This window comes from Styela clava, chromosome 8 (genome assembly GCF_964204865.1).
Source record: "Styela clava chromosome 8, kaStyClav1.hap1.2, whole genome shotgun sequence".
In the NCBI taxonomy this organism is placed as follows: Eukaryota; Metazoa; Chordata; class Ascidiacea; order Stolidobranchia; family Styelidae; genus Styela; species Styela clava.
Genome location: NC_135257.1, coordinates 10,909,006 through 10,927,557, shown reverse-complemented (window position 1 = coordinate 10,927,557; position 18,552 = coordinate 10,909,006). Strand labels below are relative to the sequence as shown.

Here is an 18,552-nt window from a genome sequence, read left to right as displayed (position 1 = left end):
ATAGTGATGTTTAGTTCTGATAGATTGTATCCTGTTAAAACTAATTTCTGCTAGACATGGATGTTGATATAATGAAAAAACTGTCACATAGAAAATAATTTTTTAGTCGTGATTAGTCAATGATTTTTTTTTATATCGATATTTTTAAACCAGCAATTGTGAACACCTTACCTTTTTGTGAAATCTTTGCTACAGTCACTCTTCCGAAGAATTTTTGTGTAGATCTGATCGTCAGTGGAAGTTAGCGATTTTCCTGTCAGGTAATTTTTCAGTTTTAGTTTAGGATACGGGAACGTTGTTTAGTAATCTTGCCTGGAAATCTATGCTCGAACATTCGAATCCGGTATATAATATATTTCGCTTATTGGTTGGTTTTTTTTTATTGCGGGCCATAGCATAAGTTAACTAACTACAAGTGCAGAGAAGATATGTTAAACTTGTTCGGTCGTTTCCAACAGCAGAAATTATAGAGCATGACATGCGTGTTATTGTAAGAAATTTGTCATGCAGCAGCACCACGGACAACTATATAAATTAGTAAAGTATATATCAAGAAATTAAGTTTGTAATAAACTTATTTTATCAATTTTAATTAACAGATTGAAATTACATATTTAGTAACAATCTGAGAAATTCTTGCATTTGTCCAAGCTCAAGTTTTACAATAATGGATTACTGGTTATATGTACTACCCATAATCTTCTTATGCGGAACTTTTGCTCAAGGTGAGAAACGGTGTTTTTGTAATGGCTTTTCACTGAATTTTGTTATTCACTCATATTATCTCAGACTTTTCCTTCATAAAGTGAGATTTTGTCGCCGATTGTGAGAATTGCTCGTGTTCCAATTACAAACCGATTTTAATAGACCGATATTACATCCAAAGTTGCATTATTATAACAATCGAGAAAAAAAAATACTTAATGAAAAAAATGGTATTAACCACCGAGTCAGCGAGGGGCATTATGGAAAAGAACAAAAATTTACTATCTTACAGAATAAAGTTTTATTTGTTAATGTTGTAAATATAATGAAACTCTCCGTTTTATTAATTATTAGAATATTTGCTCTCTACTCGAGTTTTCAATGATTCACAGTAGGCGTATAGCCAGCCGCTTCCGCAGGCCTTCACAGCCATGCCGAATCCAATTTTCAACATTCATTAGTTATGAGGGTCTGCTTTCATCTAGTCTTGTTCGTGGCAAAAAGCACGAGTAAGCGTCGTATTGTGACATTAAGCAAGAAATAAATATTTTGAAGCTCTTTATTACTTTAGTTCCGAGTAAGTTCGTATGGATCAGCGTTGAGCAAATGTAAATGAAGAAATAACTTGGTATTTAACAGATAGATGGTAATATTTTTTATGTGTTTTAGATCCATGTGAAGATTCGGATGGATGTGAAGATGTCACCAAAACATGGTGTTCCCTTTCTCCCTCATTAAAGGAAATTTGTCCGAAAACATGCGGTACGTGTCCCACAACACCTAAACCAACAGTTGCCTCCACCCTGTACTCATGTGAAGACGACCTCCCCAGATGTAAAGCTTGGAAATCTTCTTGCGATAACAACTACGTTAAAACAAATTGCAGGAAAACATGTGACCTATGCGGTGAGTTTACGCTTTCTCTCCGAACGATACCCTATATGAGTGTACTCAACAAATACATCAGTGTTAATTAAAGTGTTCGGATAATCTTGTAATGCGGGGATCTTTCAAGCTACCCTGAATAAAAACGGTACACTTGTGTAAGGGGTGCGCTTGTCATGAACCACTGAATGCTCTGGGATTCGAAGCGAGCGGTAGTAATGCCAATTGGTTCCTTCGTTGAAGATCAGATATTGCCAGAGCGTTGAAAGTATAAAACTAATAAAGGCAAAAAACGCATAGGTTTTTGTAATATTTAACTATATTGCTTGTAAATCCACTGAAGGAAAATATGTGTAAATTCTTCTATAAAATGCCTCTGGCGTTTTAAAACTGAGGTTTCGTTTTTAGCGTTGATTGTTTTACGCTTATGGAAATCATCTTTCTGTACATATATACTCAATATTGTGTATTTTGGCAACCATAAACATGATAAAACACCCAACAAATTTGTCTTGAATCACAATTGAAGTGGCATAAAAAATTCAGCATAAAAACTGACTTTAACAACAAACGTACAATGAGCGTAAATGTTCATTTGATAGCCTCCATCGAACCACGCCAAACGGTTTGTGTCATGTGATTTGTCACCAAGTTTGAATGAGAATTCAAATTAAACTCTTGTTTGGAATATATTGTTGAAAGCTTCAATAATTTGTAAAATAAATTAAGTATTAAGTAACAAATATTAAGAATAAAAATGATTTTTCTAACTTGAATGGTAGACACGATACGAGGTGTAGTGATTTCAAGCAATGGGTCAGTTTATTTTATAAAACTTCTTCAGCCTACATCTATCTAAATATTTCCGTCAGGTCGTCCGTTTGGTTGATTTTCATGATCAAGTGAACTAGCTTCGAAATATTAGCGTTCTTTGTTCCTCATGTTCTTATACTTCCAATCAATGGTTGATATATCATATAAATTAATGTAGGCTGGTCAATTTGCACTAAATCATGTGGATATGGGACAAGACACAGAAGAGTATGCGATGAAAATGGTAAATGCACAGAGGAATATGAAGAATGTGGGACTGAGTCATGTAGAAGTGCAGGTGAATTTCATTGTTATCATATTCTTTGAACTCTGCTTCATTACCAGGCTCACATTGCCAGACCATAGGGTGTCTTCAAAAGTATGAACAAATTTTCAAAATTTTAAGTCTGCCTATGATTTAAAAAACCGTGGAGTACGACCTAAAAACAAATCTGACTAGTCAAATGAAGCATTCAGATATTTTGTGAGATGTCGTCACCTTGAACGAACTGCATTTCATTCGTTTTATAATCGATTTGTCCAGTAATAAATTAAAAAGCAAATTTTTGTTTCGACAACAATAATAATTCATATTAAAACGGTCCATGCACCCTGTTTTACTGGAACGCTCCACCACCTTCATTATGAAAATGCTCTGTATAAGCAGACACTATTACAGAATGAAATACTTTTCGCAATCGCGTAATCTTTTGAGTTCGGCATTGCTTACCAAAATTGTTATACTGTTGGTGAGTGGTTGGCATGGGCTATAAATGGACTTTTATGATGCACAGTGCCAGAAGAATTTATGTCCAACGGTTATTCTATTATCTGTTTGTTCTTCTTCTTAGAGGTTTACTGCTTTTTATTTAGATTGCACCAGTGAAACTGAAGATTACCGGTACGGAATTCCTCACCAATGTTGCAAAAAAGAATCATATTTTTTTTCGTGCGGTCAGTCAAGCGTAGCTAGTAAAGTTTTTGGTGGCGTCAACGCTGACCGCAAGAGATGGCCTTGGACGGTCAGTAATAATGCATTTAAGCTTGTGCCCTATATTGAATTGCCTCATAAAATTAGTATTTAAAAAAATAAATATATCCTTTAGTTTGGTATAATTTATTTTATGCAAATACGTATATCATCATTGCATAATTATTCGAATAATATTCAAACTGTCGTTTAAATTGAATTACTCATTAAAAATTACACAGTCACAAACCTAATGCATTTATCATAATTCTATTTAAACACTAAACGTTTATCAGAATTATATAAATAATACATATGGAACTTATTTCAGGTTGCCATAATTCCTAACAATAACGAGTTTTGTGGTGCGGTTCTCGTGAATAACAAGTTCTTAGTCTCCGCTGCACATTGCTTTGTGTGAGTATAATATGTAACTAGTTTGAAATGGTTATCAAACAGAATTTTTAAGTATATATCCTCTACAACATTGAAGAACTGTTAAGGTCTAAGAGTTCTAATAAATGCTGGTTATTTGTTTTGTGAATAACCTACTAAAGCAACAGGTGAAAGTGGACATGATATACGTATTTACTTGTACTCTATGTCGCTAGCTAAATTCCGATGTGTATGTTTGATGGGAGAATCATTGATCGTTAAAATAGTTCTATGTAGTTTTTTATGAGAAGTCCCAACGCCTTTTACGAAAGAAATTATTATAGAAATGCTTGTATGAATCCTTCAAACACAACATCTGGTTTAACAATGATTGAATCAATAACAAATTTTTGAAATTGTATCACTTAGTATTATGCAAGAGAGCAGACATAACAAATAAATTCTATTCAATTTCACTGGACGTTTTCAATGAGATATACTATCAAAACTAAAGTCTTCCAACTCGGTAACAAAAGTGTATAAGAGAATAACATTGGATTGGTTTACCAGATTTCAGAAATAAAAGTTAAATGTTACAAATTATTCTGTGTGATAAATATCGTTATTAAATTCTAACCTAAAAAAATTATTTGTATAAACGTACAAAAGACTGAAATTCGATGTCGTGTTACTTAGATGAAATTATATCCTAATCTATTCTTTAAATATCTTTAAAATATAAATATCTTTCATTCTATTTTTCAAATATCTTTCAATTTTATATGTAGAAATGATCAAGGCAACCTACGCAATACAAAGAAATGGAAATTGTATTTTGGAATAACCAAGTTGTTTCAAGACAAACCGAAGGAGATAAGAAATATCAAATCTGTGACAGCACATCCTGAATATAAGTTTCCAAATAACGATATTGTTGTTATCGAGGTAAAAACGATTTGAACATAAACACTAATGCTTAAATTTTTTCAAACTTCTGTCAGAACCACTAACGTACCACTTCTTATGTGTGCGTACCTACTGATTTATAAAATTGCTTTTATTATATAAGACATAAAAGAACCGGTAAAACATAAAATCTTCAACTTGTTAAACATTTCAGATAGACAGGAAAGTTAAATACTCATCTGAAATTACTCCAATATGTTTGCCGGGTGGAGAAGTCACTCCTCAAGATACCAAATGCTTTGTTACCGGTTGGGGTGTTAGTAAGTTTATTTCGTGATTACTGTTGACATAGTAATAGTTAGTCATCGCAGTCTTTTACTTCATTTATGGTTTCGGGCAATACTTACACCTTGGAACTGTTTTGATAAATTGTTGATCACGGTGTTCATATTGTTGTTATTGTAACCTACGTCGCTTTTGCTCCAAGAACAGGTCAAATCGCTTTTAAATTGGAGTAGTTAAAGATAGTTTTTTCTGCAAGCTTTATATGATTTTTCAATTGTTTTCGAGGTCCTGTCGGTTTTACTCCGCTAGTTCTAAAAAAAAATCTTATCTGGTGGCGCAGGTTCGCTGTGAATGACCACCGATATCTGAAAGTTTCTTACTTGCTTCATTCCAAACACAAAACAATGCCTCATCAATCATCCTATTTTTCACTTTCCAACTCGTATGGTACAGGGAGAAATTTCACAATCTTCTTCTTCAAAACAATATTGTCAAATGTAAATGTTGTTTTATCCGCGGCTGTGATACAATAATTTCAATTTATTTAAGCAATCTTTGCTGTTCTTCTTGTACACTCGAGGAAATGTCTGCGCAGTCTGATATAATTTGAAACGTTCAGGTGACAAATCAGGCGGATCAATTACCACCCATATGCAAGAGGCTGGAATCTATAATCTTGACCGAAAAATTTGCCAAGAAGCTTATAAGGATATTCCATACATGGGCAATGTTCTGGCTTTCCTGAATTCAAACAAAGGCTATCTATGTGCCGGTCATCTAACAAAGAAAATTGACAGTTGTCTGGTGAGTTGAATTATTTTTACAACACAGATCGTTCGTGCCACAGAGCTTAAATTTTGTTTCAAATACCACGAGCCAGTTCTCTTATGCTTATGTGTTAAACAATCAATCTTCGCTATGCAGACATAGAATAACGCACAACTTTGAAGTATGTTTGAACCTTATATTTATCTTACATATTTATAGACACGGAATATTTCCATAGAAAGTGTAAATGCACTATTTTAAATTTGGTGTAGTTGATATAATTGTCGAGGTGCTATTATTTGTAATATATAGCTCTCTATATCAATCAATAAATGTAGCTTACTCTTCAACTAGACTTTCATACCATTCATTGAATGATACATGCCCATAAACATTGAAGCAATACCGTAAAAAAATCTCCTCACTAAAATTTTGTAGGGAGATAGTGGAGGACCTCTTGTTTGCCAGAGATGTGATTCTTGCGATTGGTATCTTGCGGGTATTGTGTCTTTTGGTCACTACGATTGTGGATCTATTGGAGTTCCAGGAGTCTATACTAGTATTCTTGACGCAGAAGACTGGATAAACAGCATAACGGGAATGAAAAAAGATTTGTATGGGTGTGACAGAAAATATGGCCCGTAGTTTTATCATGTTGTACTTCTGTCAAACTATTTGCATTCATTTTGCTCCTAATATAAAACCTTGTTGGTGTTTTTATGAATTATTGTTAAACTTGATTTTTAGCAGCATAGTATAAATTCAAATGCTTTATTTTAAAATGATGTGGAAAATATAGTCAATTGATTGACAAATCTTCTACTACTTGCATTTTAGATTAGCTTCATTGAATATATAATCCGTAAAATACAAGTCAAAAAGAAAATGTTATTGTAAGTTATTTTTAATACCTTCAGTGGAGGAACTTAGAAACATAGAGTTGGGTATAAATGGTTCCATTTGCATTTGGAAGACACGTAAATAACCAAGGATCGTGAGCAACGCTCAAAGCGTTCGGAAAATTTGTTATAATACATTAATTGCGATAAATTTTTGACCGTTAAAAATACAAACTAGGACACGCACGATACGATGTCGCTGTTGAGCTGCGATGAGTATTTCAAAAATGAAATGTTTATCATAGAGGCTCTATTAATTAAAAAGATATTAGCAGTTTTACATTTGAATCTGAGATACTTTTCATCACTAAGCAAACTGCAAGTCTAATCATTAGTGGAAAGAAAGAATGTCTATCATAGGAATCAGTCGTTGGGACAAAAAGAGTAATGTTGCAAAATTCTGAAATTAATCTGCTATCGGGCAGTAATCGTTAAATCTGAATGCGTCGAGTTTTCGATGTGGAATTATTGCGCCAAATTCAAACTTGACATTCGTCTGCCTATCTTCTCGATATTCATTCTATATGTCGACTACTTGTACTTGGGTAAGAACATTGTCAATCAGACTAAACAGGCCAGACACTTTTAAATGATAAAATATATCGTCGCCATGGCACGAAATTTCTTTAAATTTTTAGAAGCCTCAGAACTGAGGGGATAACTCAATATTTACACGCCCATATAATCTTGCTTACGAGCCAAGTTGTTTTGCGGTACTTTCGCACATTGATAAAGTGACTTCGTTTGTAGACAAAGCGTCATGCCTACTACAAATTGAATTCCTATAGCATGATTGTCGTTTTAGTCGAAGCTCCATGATTTCAAAGCCGAGAGGTTTAAAGAGTGTTTCATTTTTGGAGAATATAGATTTACATTCTTGTTACACTTGTAACGTTGTCTTGATTCCCTTACTTAAATTGGGAAGTCTCGTGCAAATCGTGATTTACAAACATCTCTTATCGCGAGTATCAATCTATGTATAATACAAATTTATATAGTTTGGTAGTATATAGTAGTCGCTTGGAACTCTTTGTCTTTGTATAAGTATTCTTTCTATTTTTGATTTGAGGGCTCACTGCCTTGCTATCGCTTTCAGTAAACATGTACAAAAGGAATTAGTTCGTTTATGCAAATCTCCCTTGTATACTGTACAATGTAGGAAGGGGAAAAAAGGGTGATTGGCGTTTTATTACCATACTGGTTAGATATTTTTATTTAAATTTATAAATCAAAAAAACGGTGGGCAAAAACGAGACAGAAGAGGGCAAAAAAACACAGGGGGCGATAGGGAGGCGATTTGGGAGACTCGCAACCCTTAATTTTGGCCCGCGGGCGACAAAAGTTGCCGACCCCTGGCGTAGCCGATGGTCGGTTACGGCTTCCCCCACTATCAATTCCACGAATCTGAAACAAATAAATGGCTGATTAATTCTATGGACTAGAGGTCGTGATACATAATGAGGAATAGAAGGTGAATTTTACCGAAGATCGTATTTTGGTGCAGGTCATCAGGCAAGTACCCGGCGATTTTTGAGGAGATAGAGCCCTGGATTATTTAATTCCCGTCCTCTTATATGGTGGAAAAAGGGTTTTCAGTCGCGACACGATTACTATCAAAACAAGAGAGCTACGCTCAAATATATGGACATGTAGCGTCACCTAGTGGCGAATTCGGATGACGTCATGCACTAAAAAAAAAAACGAATCCTATGCAGCACACCGAAATATTTGAAATAAATAAAAGTAATCACCTTTTGGGAAAAAATTCCATCTTCAACCACTGAAAATGGTTCAAAGCAAATGGTCCATATAAATGAAAAAAGCGGTTATTTCATAACGATACCAAGAAGAATTCAAATAATAAGAAGAAGAGTGCCAGCATAAAATGCAAAACGATCATTATGTCCACTTACGTGTCCAATAACGAAATCGCCTTTCCGTCAGTAAACGATGATTCGAGAGTGTGCCAGACAAAAATGTCACCAGATATTAAAAAACTTGCTGAAGACGATCAAGCTCATCCATTACATTAAAAAACAATATCTTTTTGTTTATTCGGTCTGTAATATATTCGTTTCTGACTTTACATTTTATTGTAGTGCTGGGGGCGATGGAGTTGTATAAATAACTGTAGGGGGGCGATGGTACAAAAACGTTTGGGAACGTCTGATATAAACTATAAAACAAAAGTTCAGCAGTGTATTCAAATATTTGACCTCAAGTTGAAGAAATCGGTGAAGGCTCACAAAATATCATGTTACTTTTCTGAACTCGAGTTTGCTATTGCTGACACACCTGCAAAAGTGGTAACTTGATCGAAAATGCTTACGGTATCAGACTGTTATTTTGCAAACTTGTAATCCATTAAAAAAGTTGAATATTCAACTATGGCGATGCCTAATTCAACCTTTTTAACTATTACCTTTACCTAATAATTGCTCATGCGAAAGTACATGTACAAGTATTATCGGAGGGAAGTGGTTAAAGGCAAACTAAATGATTAAATCACAGGTGGTATATGCTGTATAGCGTCAGTAACTACTCTAACCACAAAGCCTGATCTTGAACAGTGCAGCGAATTACGAAGATTTTATCACTTTTTAATTGTTAAAGTAGACAAACTTGCATTGATATGAGAGGCACCGTGGCAACAAATTCCTTTTTTACGTCTGGAAATATTATTTTGCACTCAGTTGTAGCTCAAGTCTGGAACAATTCAATATATATCAACCAGGCCGTCAGACTGTATATTTTAACCTATGGAAAAAAAAAGTTAGTTGAGAGGCTTGTAACAAAGCAAGCAAATTAATAATGATATCGATTTGAAATCTTATAAAAATACTGATGTTTGAAGGACAAGTCGTCATTCAGCATGCTTGCAACGATAAATGTTGTTACCGTATCGTAATGCAATTTTTTTACGCAGTTTATTCTGGAGACACCCTTCAAAACTAAAAATAAAATAGAGAGTTTATGGGAGAAATGCCAAGAGTGCTTTATTGTAATATGTCGATTCAAGTTTGACGCGATCATATACAATAGGGGTCGGCAACCTACGGCCCGCGGGCCGGATCCGGCCCGCGACGCATCACTAAATTATAGTAGCAAAACATCCGTTTTGACGAATATATTCTTTATATTATAACCTAACAATTATATAATTCACAATAACTCGGTTATTGAGCATACAATTTAATTATAATTAAGCAAATGGCAACAAAACGCAGAACAGTTGATGCTAAGTGCAAAGGGTTCGATGGCGCCGAAAATATTCAAATGGGATTTTTTGAGATGCAATGAGGAAATAAATCTATACTCTATTCGAGAGATGTATAACTGCTTGATTTTTATTATAAAAAGTACCATCCGTTCGGTTTTTCAACTTTCTGAAAATATGTGCGGCCCGCCAATGACTTGCAACCTTAATTTTGGTCCGCGAGCGACATAAGGTTGCCGACCCCTGATAGGCATACATATGGAAGGCATATCTAAAACTCATTGTATATTCTTTTGTTTGATTCGTAAAAGCAAATTGCATAAAAATAATAAAAACAGTTACTCGGGCTGTGTATTAAAACCGTTCTTCGATCAATCTGTCAGACAATGCATGGTAAAAATTTAGGCTCGAGTGGATATTATGTGATGAAGCCCAATCAGAAACTGAAAAATGTGAAAATCCTGACTTAAATTTATTCCAATAAAATTTTGCCATTCAGTCATAAAAATTTACAATAGGATTATAGATTTAAATGTGTAAGTAATAAACAGAATGTTAAAACTGACTTTATCACAATAAGCTTATGTATCTTCGACTAATTCAACAAGATAAGCTTTTGACTTTAACGTCACACCCTCATTGTCGATGGTGTAGGAAGGTATGATGCACTATTAATAAACTTGATTAGATATAACAGTCAGTTAGTTGTACAAAGAATGTACGAAGAATCCAGAATTTTTTCCTCTTCATATCAAGCTTCCGGGTTGAATGCACAGCGTATATATAAAGTTGAAAGAAAATTCATCATCGCTGACAAAAAAAGTTTGGTTAGTGAGGAAAGGAGGGTGACCTTCAGAGATTTAATCGGGCTCTTTGGCGACCTAATTACTATCAAATGAATGTTGAAAATTCATGGAAAGTCATCCTAAGTCTAGTTGTACATAGCAATTGGAGTAAAAACAATGTCGTTTGCTCCTTTCGTTTTTCATCATCTGCGTATATGTTCAAACAACACAATGGCGTTAATTTGAGCATAAGAATTTAAATATTGAGAATGAAGAATTATAAAATATTTTGGAGTTGTACAGACTCACACAATCTTATGAAGTGTTCGGTTACGGTGTTCCTAGCTGAGATTAGATTCGGGATTGATGACGAAAATAAATAGCAAACAAATGTCGATGATAATTTTAAATCAGGTATTCATTTTATAGATAAGCTGGTCTCGAACGTGAACATCAAAGACAAAACACTAATTAATTTTGTTCATAGGATGTGGTAAATTTGGAAGCGAGTATCTTTTTCCTATTTTATTGACGATACCTTCGAGTTTTTTTACGCCCAACGGTAATTCCTCAGATAATAACCTAATTTGGATTATTTAATAAATTTGTGTCACGTTAATCGTAGATTTTATGTTATTATATATTAGAATACGGATTAGAAACTTTATCGAATTAATCTCGCGCTTGATACGAACTCATCCATGTCTTCCGTGAAACAGAGTTCAACGTGACAAGTTGTAAAAATAAAACATGCCTATCCCATCCAGAAATTGTTTTTTTGCCCAGAGCAAAACGAATGGCGGTCCGAGTGCATCTCCGTATATAGCCATTGGACGACTGTATTTGTATTTATCAGCAAATATTGTTGACTTAGATGAATTTCCAGACGCCTTCGACCTGAGGCACACGTATGGAAACAATTTCGATATTATTTTCTTTTACTGTCACTGAACAATCCAGTTATGACGTTAATGAACTTGTGGTTCGTCCGCATGACGACTTTGTTTAAAAGTGATTTCACAAAACATGTGTAGCTGATTGATTTCGAGTGATACTCGTTATGAAATTAGACGGTTCATGTGTATCAAAGAAATCTTGGAAAAATGAATACGATGTAAAGTCGCATGTCATTCAGAAATATTTTTATTCAACGTTATTTAAGGTCGTAATGCGTATTGCGTATTAAATATGATTTGAGATATTCGTTTTATTTGTGTAATACTTGAAGAATGGTTTTATAATTTTCATAAATATAAAGTCGAACTCGACGAAATTTAAACTGCATTTTATTTATGTACGTTTTCATTAAATTCAGGAAATATTTTGTGACTAAATTGATATATTAATACTCTAATAGTAAAAAAATGATACGGTTTACTGAAATGTATAGTATATCAACCATTCAACATTAATTACTAGGAGGCTCTCTGTTAAGTATTTTAAATCCGCAGTGGCAGATAATAAATCTGTTGATTATTATCAACTTTCGACATCAATTTATTCTATATTTAGTCAAAATCAGAAAGTGAAACAAATGGTTCGAAAACTTGTAAATTACGTCACATTATCTGTCAATCAGACGACGAGCTGGCGAAACAACTTTTAATATTTAAATCAGTATGAGACGTCTTTGCCAGCAGAGCGCACATGGATTAAATCTGTTGACTGCGGTCTATCGTGCGATACCTATAAATTGTAATTTTCAATAGTTTTAATACATTTTTGCATGATAGAACCGAGAACTTTGTGTTAAATACTGGTGGAATCTATTACTTTTTATCATAATTTATAACAAAATAAAAATTAAACGTAGTAGCTATTTACGCGAATACAACAGTATCTAAAACAGTGACTTTTTAATAAAATAAGAAGTAAACTGAGTATGTAGAATTTAAAAGACAATTAATTTATATTCTCGCAGTCTACTATTACATAGGACCGCTTCATTAACATGATGAAAAAATCTTTATTTAACTCATTAATTTTAACTTCACTTATTACCGTCGCGTTTTCTAACCTGTTACAAAGCAGACAAAGCAGCGAAACAAAGAAAAAATCTTCGGTTGACTATTTTACGTCGGAATGGCGAAATAGGTATAGCGCAGACCAACTGGCGTTACAACCAAGATGGCGAGAAATTCCCCATCCTACGTCACAGCTGCAGTATCAAGTAAGAGAATACGTCAACACGCAGTGGGCAGATACAACGTCATGCTTCAATGAATCTGACGCAACATCATTCCGACTGAGGATGCATGAACTTCTGTCACGACCCGAACACCAGGACACTGCCTCATCACTGATATTTCCTTTAATCATAAAGGTACGAGGTAAAGAAGTGGAGGTTCCCGCATTTGGACTAGATTCGGACGAAATAAATGCTTGTAGATATTCATTTGAATTTTATTATCCACTACGTGGCGCTGAAGATGATTTCGAAACTTCAGTGGACTTCCAAGCCAGATCTGTCCAATATGTTTACACATTCGAGGCCAATTACACCGTAAAATATTGCAATGAAATGGCTCATCATTTTAAACAAATATTGAATAAGGATAAAGTGGCATATAACCAAGATTTCTGGAGATGCGCACAATACGAACCAGGAACAGAAGAAACACTTCCAATATATGAGGTGTGGATTCAGGGTTACGAATAATCGTTGCCATAAAGTTTTCTTAGAGCAAGCTTATAAACACACAATAAAAGGAGAAACGGCAATTATGCACGTTCATAATCATGCACACCTGTGTCGAGTAATTGGTTAGCTATTTTATTATGCACTCGTAACCTCACGAGAAGCCGTTGCTAGGCGTAAAATCTGTCAGTTTTCTTCATTCCAGGACTAAATAAATAGAAATTCTGTAAGTTCTAGCTGACTAGCTGTAAATTGCTTTGACTTTATTTACATGTATATTTCATGTATTGCCTGTCTACATAATAAACATTCCCTGAATTTCTGACATGTGACATTGATGATGTACATATTATAATTATTAATTGTAGAATTGCTTCATTTTGTATGAAATATATTCCCATTTTCAATATTTGTATCACTATCAATCAATTTATTTTAAAATTTAACGTAACATATATTTGAATACTTCAAACTGTCCATTTTATACTTCGAAGTTTTTTCTCAAGTCTAAATAACTTGAGTCTGAGACCTCATCATTGCAAAGTTCGAACGAGCCTTTGACTTTACCCAGAGTATGAAAAAGTAAATAGGCAATGTCAAATTTGAAAGATAAAGGTAGACATTTTAAAGTCACAAATAAAGTATTTTTTTAACAACGAATGCGTTTGAAGTGGCGCGGGGAAGGTGAACAATTTCGAAGAAAGTAACGGCATTAGCATGATGTCTGATATCACGACGAAATGTCTACGTAGCTATTCAGAAACAGCGAACATGTGAAACATCGGTTCCATTACATTTGAACCCACGTACATTTAAACTCGTAATTTGAACCCACGACAATTGCATCTGCATACTATTGCACCTATGAAAATTTGCACCTACGGATATTTGAACCCATACTGACCCTAACCCACGGATTTTAGCTTTCACATATAGATTGAGCCCCCGCGGATATACGGGTGCAAATGTATGGGTTCAAATGTACGTGGGTTCAAATGTGCTGTCACCGAAACATCTAATGAAAATGGGTAGAAAATAAGTGAAGTACGATTTATTATCGTGTGCGGTCATATGCTGATAAGCATTACTTCATGCACATTGTATCATTATTTTAAGTTCAATAATTTATTTAATGGTAGATCTGGTTCGAAAGTAGAGATTAGATGAATGCGTTACTATGACTACTTCATAATCGAATGTGGAAACTCCTGTGTATTTACTTGAAATTCAACCTTGATGAATTCAAAGCTGATGAAAATTAAACGAGAATATCGGTCGGAGACCGAAGACTTATCGATCGAAACTGCGGTTTCGATTCATGACTCTATAGTGACACCGCGTGTCCCATTACTAATTAATTAATAACTCGCTAATTATACGACATAATTCATCCAAAATCAATATAGACTTCTGGTCCGAGATATTATGAATGCACATGCAGATTCAACCACGCCTACGTGAGATATCGCGTGCATCTAATAGGCAAACAGACAGACAGACAAATACCTATCAACATACTTACCGATCTAAAGATCGATAAGTAACAAGAATCACTGTTCACCTATGAATTGTTTTGCAAAATTGATTTAATCCTCGTCTTCGTATATTAGAGAAATACTCTCTTGTTCTTGTTTCTGGAAACAACTCGTTTATCTAAAACAAATAAACATAAGTCACAATGACAGCAATCAAATCAATCGAATCTGTTTTTCATGTTGTGGTTGCATAAGGAGATTTTAGCTCAGCCTGTGTTTACGAAACGAGACAGGATTATCATGACTCTTGTCATGGCAATAGAGGCTAAATGTGACAATCTAACCATAATAACTGTAAAAGGTTCTGTCGAGCAATACCACATGTTTTACTTCGTCACACTAAGAACTGCAGAGACTGATGTGTAAATACGTTTACTAAGCAGTAACTTACACACACGAAATATTGGTGAAAATATTTTAACGTTGAAACTTTTTCAGTAAACTATTGTGAACACTCTGAGAGTTACAGACAATACATGTCTTGGTTAATTAATGAGCGCTTGCCCTGTCGTACTTGCCATTGAGTTGTGCTAACTTTGACACTTTTTTTTACGTTCGCGACGTTGACAAGGTGAAAAAGTGCAATACGTGTCAGCAATAAAGAAATAGACACTTTGAAAAGTTTGTTCTAGTTTATAATCAGCATCGCCAACTAAAGGTGACATTACGACTCGGTTCAAACCCCAAGATGGCGTGCGTGTCGTGGACACCTTTGAGTGGAAAATGGAAACCTTTCATGTTTCTAAATTGAATGTAAATTAATAAGTTATACAACAGCGCATCCTATTTGCTTCTAAATATTTTACTGTATTATGATCTGAAGTGCTCCATGCAACTTTATAATAACATTTTATATCGGACACACGAACTATCAAATGCCTGTGATTTGATGAAGTCATAATGTTTGTTAAAGCGCTACACAGATGCAAATATAGGCAAATAAAATAAAACCTGAATAGATGTTCATCATAACCAGATTTATTAAAAGAGGGTTCGACTAGTCTTCAATATGATAACCTATATAAAACTATTACGAAACTACCATACCTAAGCATGAATAGCCATGAATAAACCGAATTGAGATCATTGTGACATGACTACGGTTACCAGGCATAGCCCTCCCATTTTCGTTGCCGTTCCCATGCTAGAAGCTATTAAGGAGAATCTCACTAAACACAGGCGCTAATGCATAATAATAATATAAAACAGGACACCCGTTAGGAAGGTGACTCCATCTGCTTAAGACCAATTGGCAATCTCCCAATCGCCAATAGTCGAGAAATTCCTCTATACCGAGTACGTTGTTTTCTTTGTTTAGTGCAGTGGTTCTCAACCGTATTTAGTTTGCGTACCGGTAAACCTTTAAAATTAATTTTGCGTAGCGTTGAACCTTCAAGATCAACCCAAAATGTCAAAAACACAAAACATAATTAAACGAATGTAATACCGACAAATGTATACAATTCAAAAGCAGAAAACTTAATTTAATGATAAATATGCCGTTTAGTTTTTGATATTATACGTGTTAAATGCGATGCTAATGAAGCTTCTGCAAGGCGAAGTAGAGCGTTGACTTCCACACAATTTCTCTCTGTTTGGTCTTGATAAAAGATGACGAAGAAGAGCTTTTTTCTCATAAGTGGGTTGTACAAAAAATGAAGAGTAAATTAATGGCTTTGTCACAGAGATCAGCATATTATTTTTGAAGCGATATCCAACACTGCAACAATGGCAGGTCTTTATGCTTCGCATTAACGTGGTACCACAGGAAAGCTCAATTATAAATTTTTCCTCAACAGCGTTACCATTGTACGAATTAATAATATCCTTACTCGGAAGTTTCTCGGATCTTTTGCAGATTATTCAAATTGCGGTGGAAATTCAAATGTTCAAATCATTCCGAAACCTAACTGGATAATTACTAATGTTTTATTTTAAAATGTGGCAGGAAAGGTTTTCCCAAATCTTGCACTTTTGCATTAGTGGTGAGGGCTTTCTACAAAAAATCCGGCTTCACTGACAAGGATCTTATCATAATGTCCAATAAAGTCTCCTTTCCGCTTTTGTCTTGTTTTTTGCATAATCCATATCAATACTACATGAGCGTTTCAAGCCAGGTTGTAGTCTAAATTAAAAATATCAGATAAATAAGATAATAAGATAAACGCATAAATTGGAGTTAAAACTCACAAAATAAATTGGGAGGCCATTAATTCTTTTCATTTTGCAATTGAAATATATATAATATTTAAATATATTTGAAGAACCGGCAGGAAGGTTGGCGCCGACCGAATGTTGAGAAGCACTACTTTAGTAAATGCGAATGTCATGAAAATTCATATTCAGCTATGTCATCCAAAAAACCTCCAAGGCTCCGAAATTTTAAACAAGTGTGTCGTATATGACCTATATCGTATATGACAGATCTTTTGATATTTTGGAACGCATTTTTTTTATTAATACTAATTATAACGTACTAATTATAAGTTATAATTGCTATTTTGACAGGCTGGTTTCGATATTATTTTGACTAAACGTAATCCAGTTTTTATGGCGTTGCGTATTGTTTTTTTGTTCAAATCAAAGGAAAGTTCATTTTAGAACATTCTCCTTGCTTCATGACTGATATCAATGTTTAGTTTTTATTTCAGTCCTTAGTTCTATTTATAGGTGATGAGCGTTTATTTTAGGACGTTCTCCTTTCAAATGACTGTTTATTAGTATAAATAAAAAAAACTAAAATGATGTAAGAATAAATGTTATTAATTTTTCATTTTTGTGTAGGAGAGAAATATGATTTTTTATGAAAAAAGTACATCGAACCGTTAACACAACCCAGTAATTATATTTGTAGCATTTATAGAATAAAGTAAAATACTTACTGTATATTCTTCTACTTCTTTCAGAAGTGTGTTTTTTAATTATCCATTTTATGACATCTCATTTGCTAAATTTGATATAGTTTTTACGTCATCGATACCTAAAAATTAGATGTCAGAAGAAGGTTTGCCATTGTGAGACCTTCCTAGATTGAATTAATAAACAAGTCATACTCATTGCAACTGTTTTTTTTGGTACATGATTATTGTTTTTCAAATAAAATTTGCATTGTGCATATCTTTATTGTTTATTTTATGCATAGTGCAACGGCATTATCTGAACACTTCATCGAATTACTTCATATGTTGTTGTAAACCAAGTTGGGTTGACATAATCAAGTACTGCTAACCAAAGTTCATATTGTTTCCCGTATACTTTGTGGGATTTTGCAATTATTGCAAAACAGGAATGAAATCGTCAAAAAATCCAAAATTGGCACATTACAAATATGCCAAGCAGTGAGGTTTCCTGGGTGATATCTGACAATGGTACTCGTTATCGACATTACACGTTCTTTGACAGGATTATTCTTCATATAATTATTATTCATTTAAATTTTCTTTTTTTAAATTGACACCGTTGTCAAAGCTCATTATATTTAAACCGTGCTTAATTATATGGGAGCGGGAAATTTCGGCACAACGGAAACTCTCGGTACTTTCACTTCAATTCGATTATCGACACATTGACAATTTTCGATATCACATTGGTCAAATTAATTTGGACTTAAAATTTGGACTTTTTATTAGTAGTTGTACTAAAGCAAAAGTTGATACGGAAAGCTATTTATGTCTACTTGTCTAGATTTTAGTTATATAAAAAGAACGAGGCGTAAATATGAGAATTACATAAAATCGCCTTTGGCGAGACCGAATTTTAGTCAAACATGAG

General features: G+C 34.1%; 1 protein-coding gene across 1 annotated transcript; it reads left to right on the top strand.

Annotated features, from left to right (window-relative positions):
- LOC120345969 (brain-specific serine protease 4-like) lies at positions 1-6,593 on the top strand. The gene is made up of 10 exons (XM_039415591.2): positions 1-260; positions 600-725; positions 1,375-1,611; positions 2,582-2,701; positions 3,277-3,425; positions 3,705-3,790; positions 4,537-4,693; positions 4,869-4,974; positions 5,559-5,743; positions 6,146-6,593. The coding sequence occupies exons 2-10, from the start codon at positions 668-670 to the stop codon at positions 6,350-6,352; spliced, it is 1,305 nt and encodes a 434-aa protein (XP_039271525.2). The 5' UTR covers positions 1-260; positions 600-667; the 3' UTR covers positions 6,353-6,593.
- Positions 6,594-18,552: the final 11,959 nt, after the last annotated feature.

Coding starts and splice junctions, on each gene's coding strand:
- LOC120345969 (XM_039415591.2), top strand. CDS start 668: ATGGATTACTGGTTATATGTACTACCCATAATCTTCTTATGCGGAACT. Junction 3,426..3,704: donor GCAAGAGATGGCCTTGGACG/GTCAGTAATAAT, acceptor AACTTATTTCAG/GTTGCCATAATTCCTAACAA. Junction 3,791..4,536: donor TCCGCTGCACATTGCTTTGT/GTGAGTATAATA, acceptor TTTTATATGTAG/AAATGATCAAGGCAACCTAC.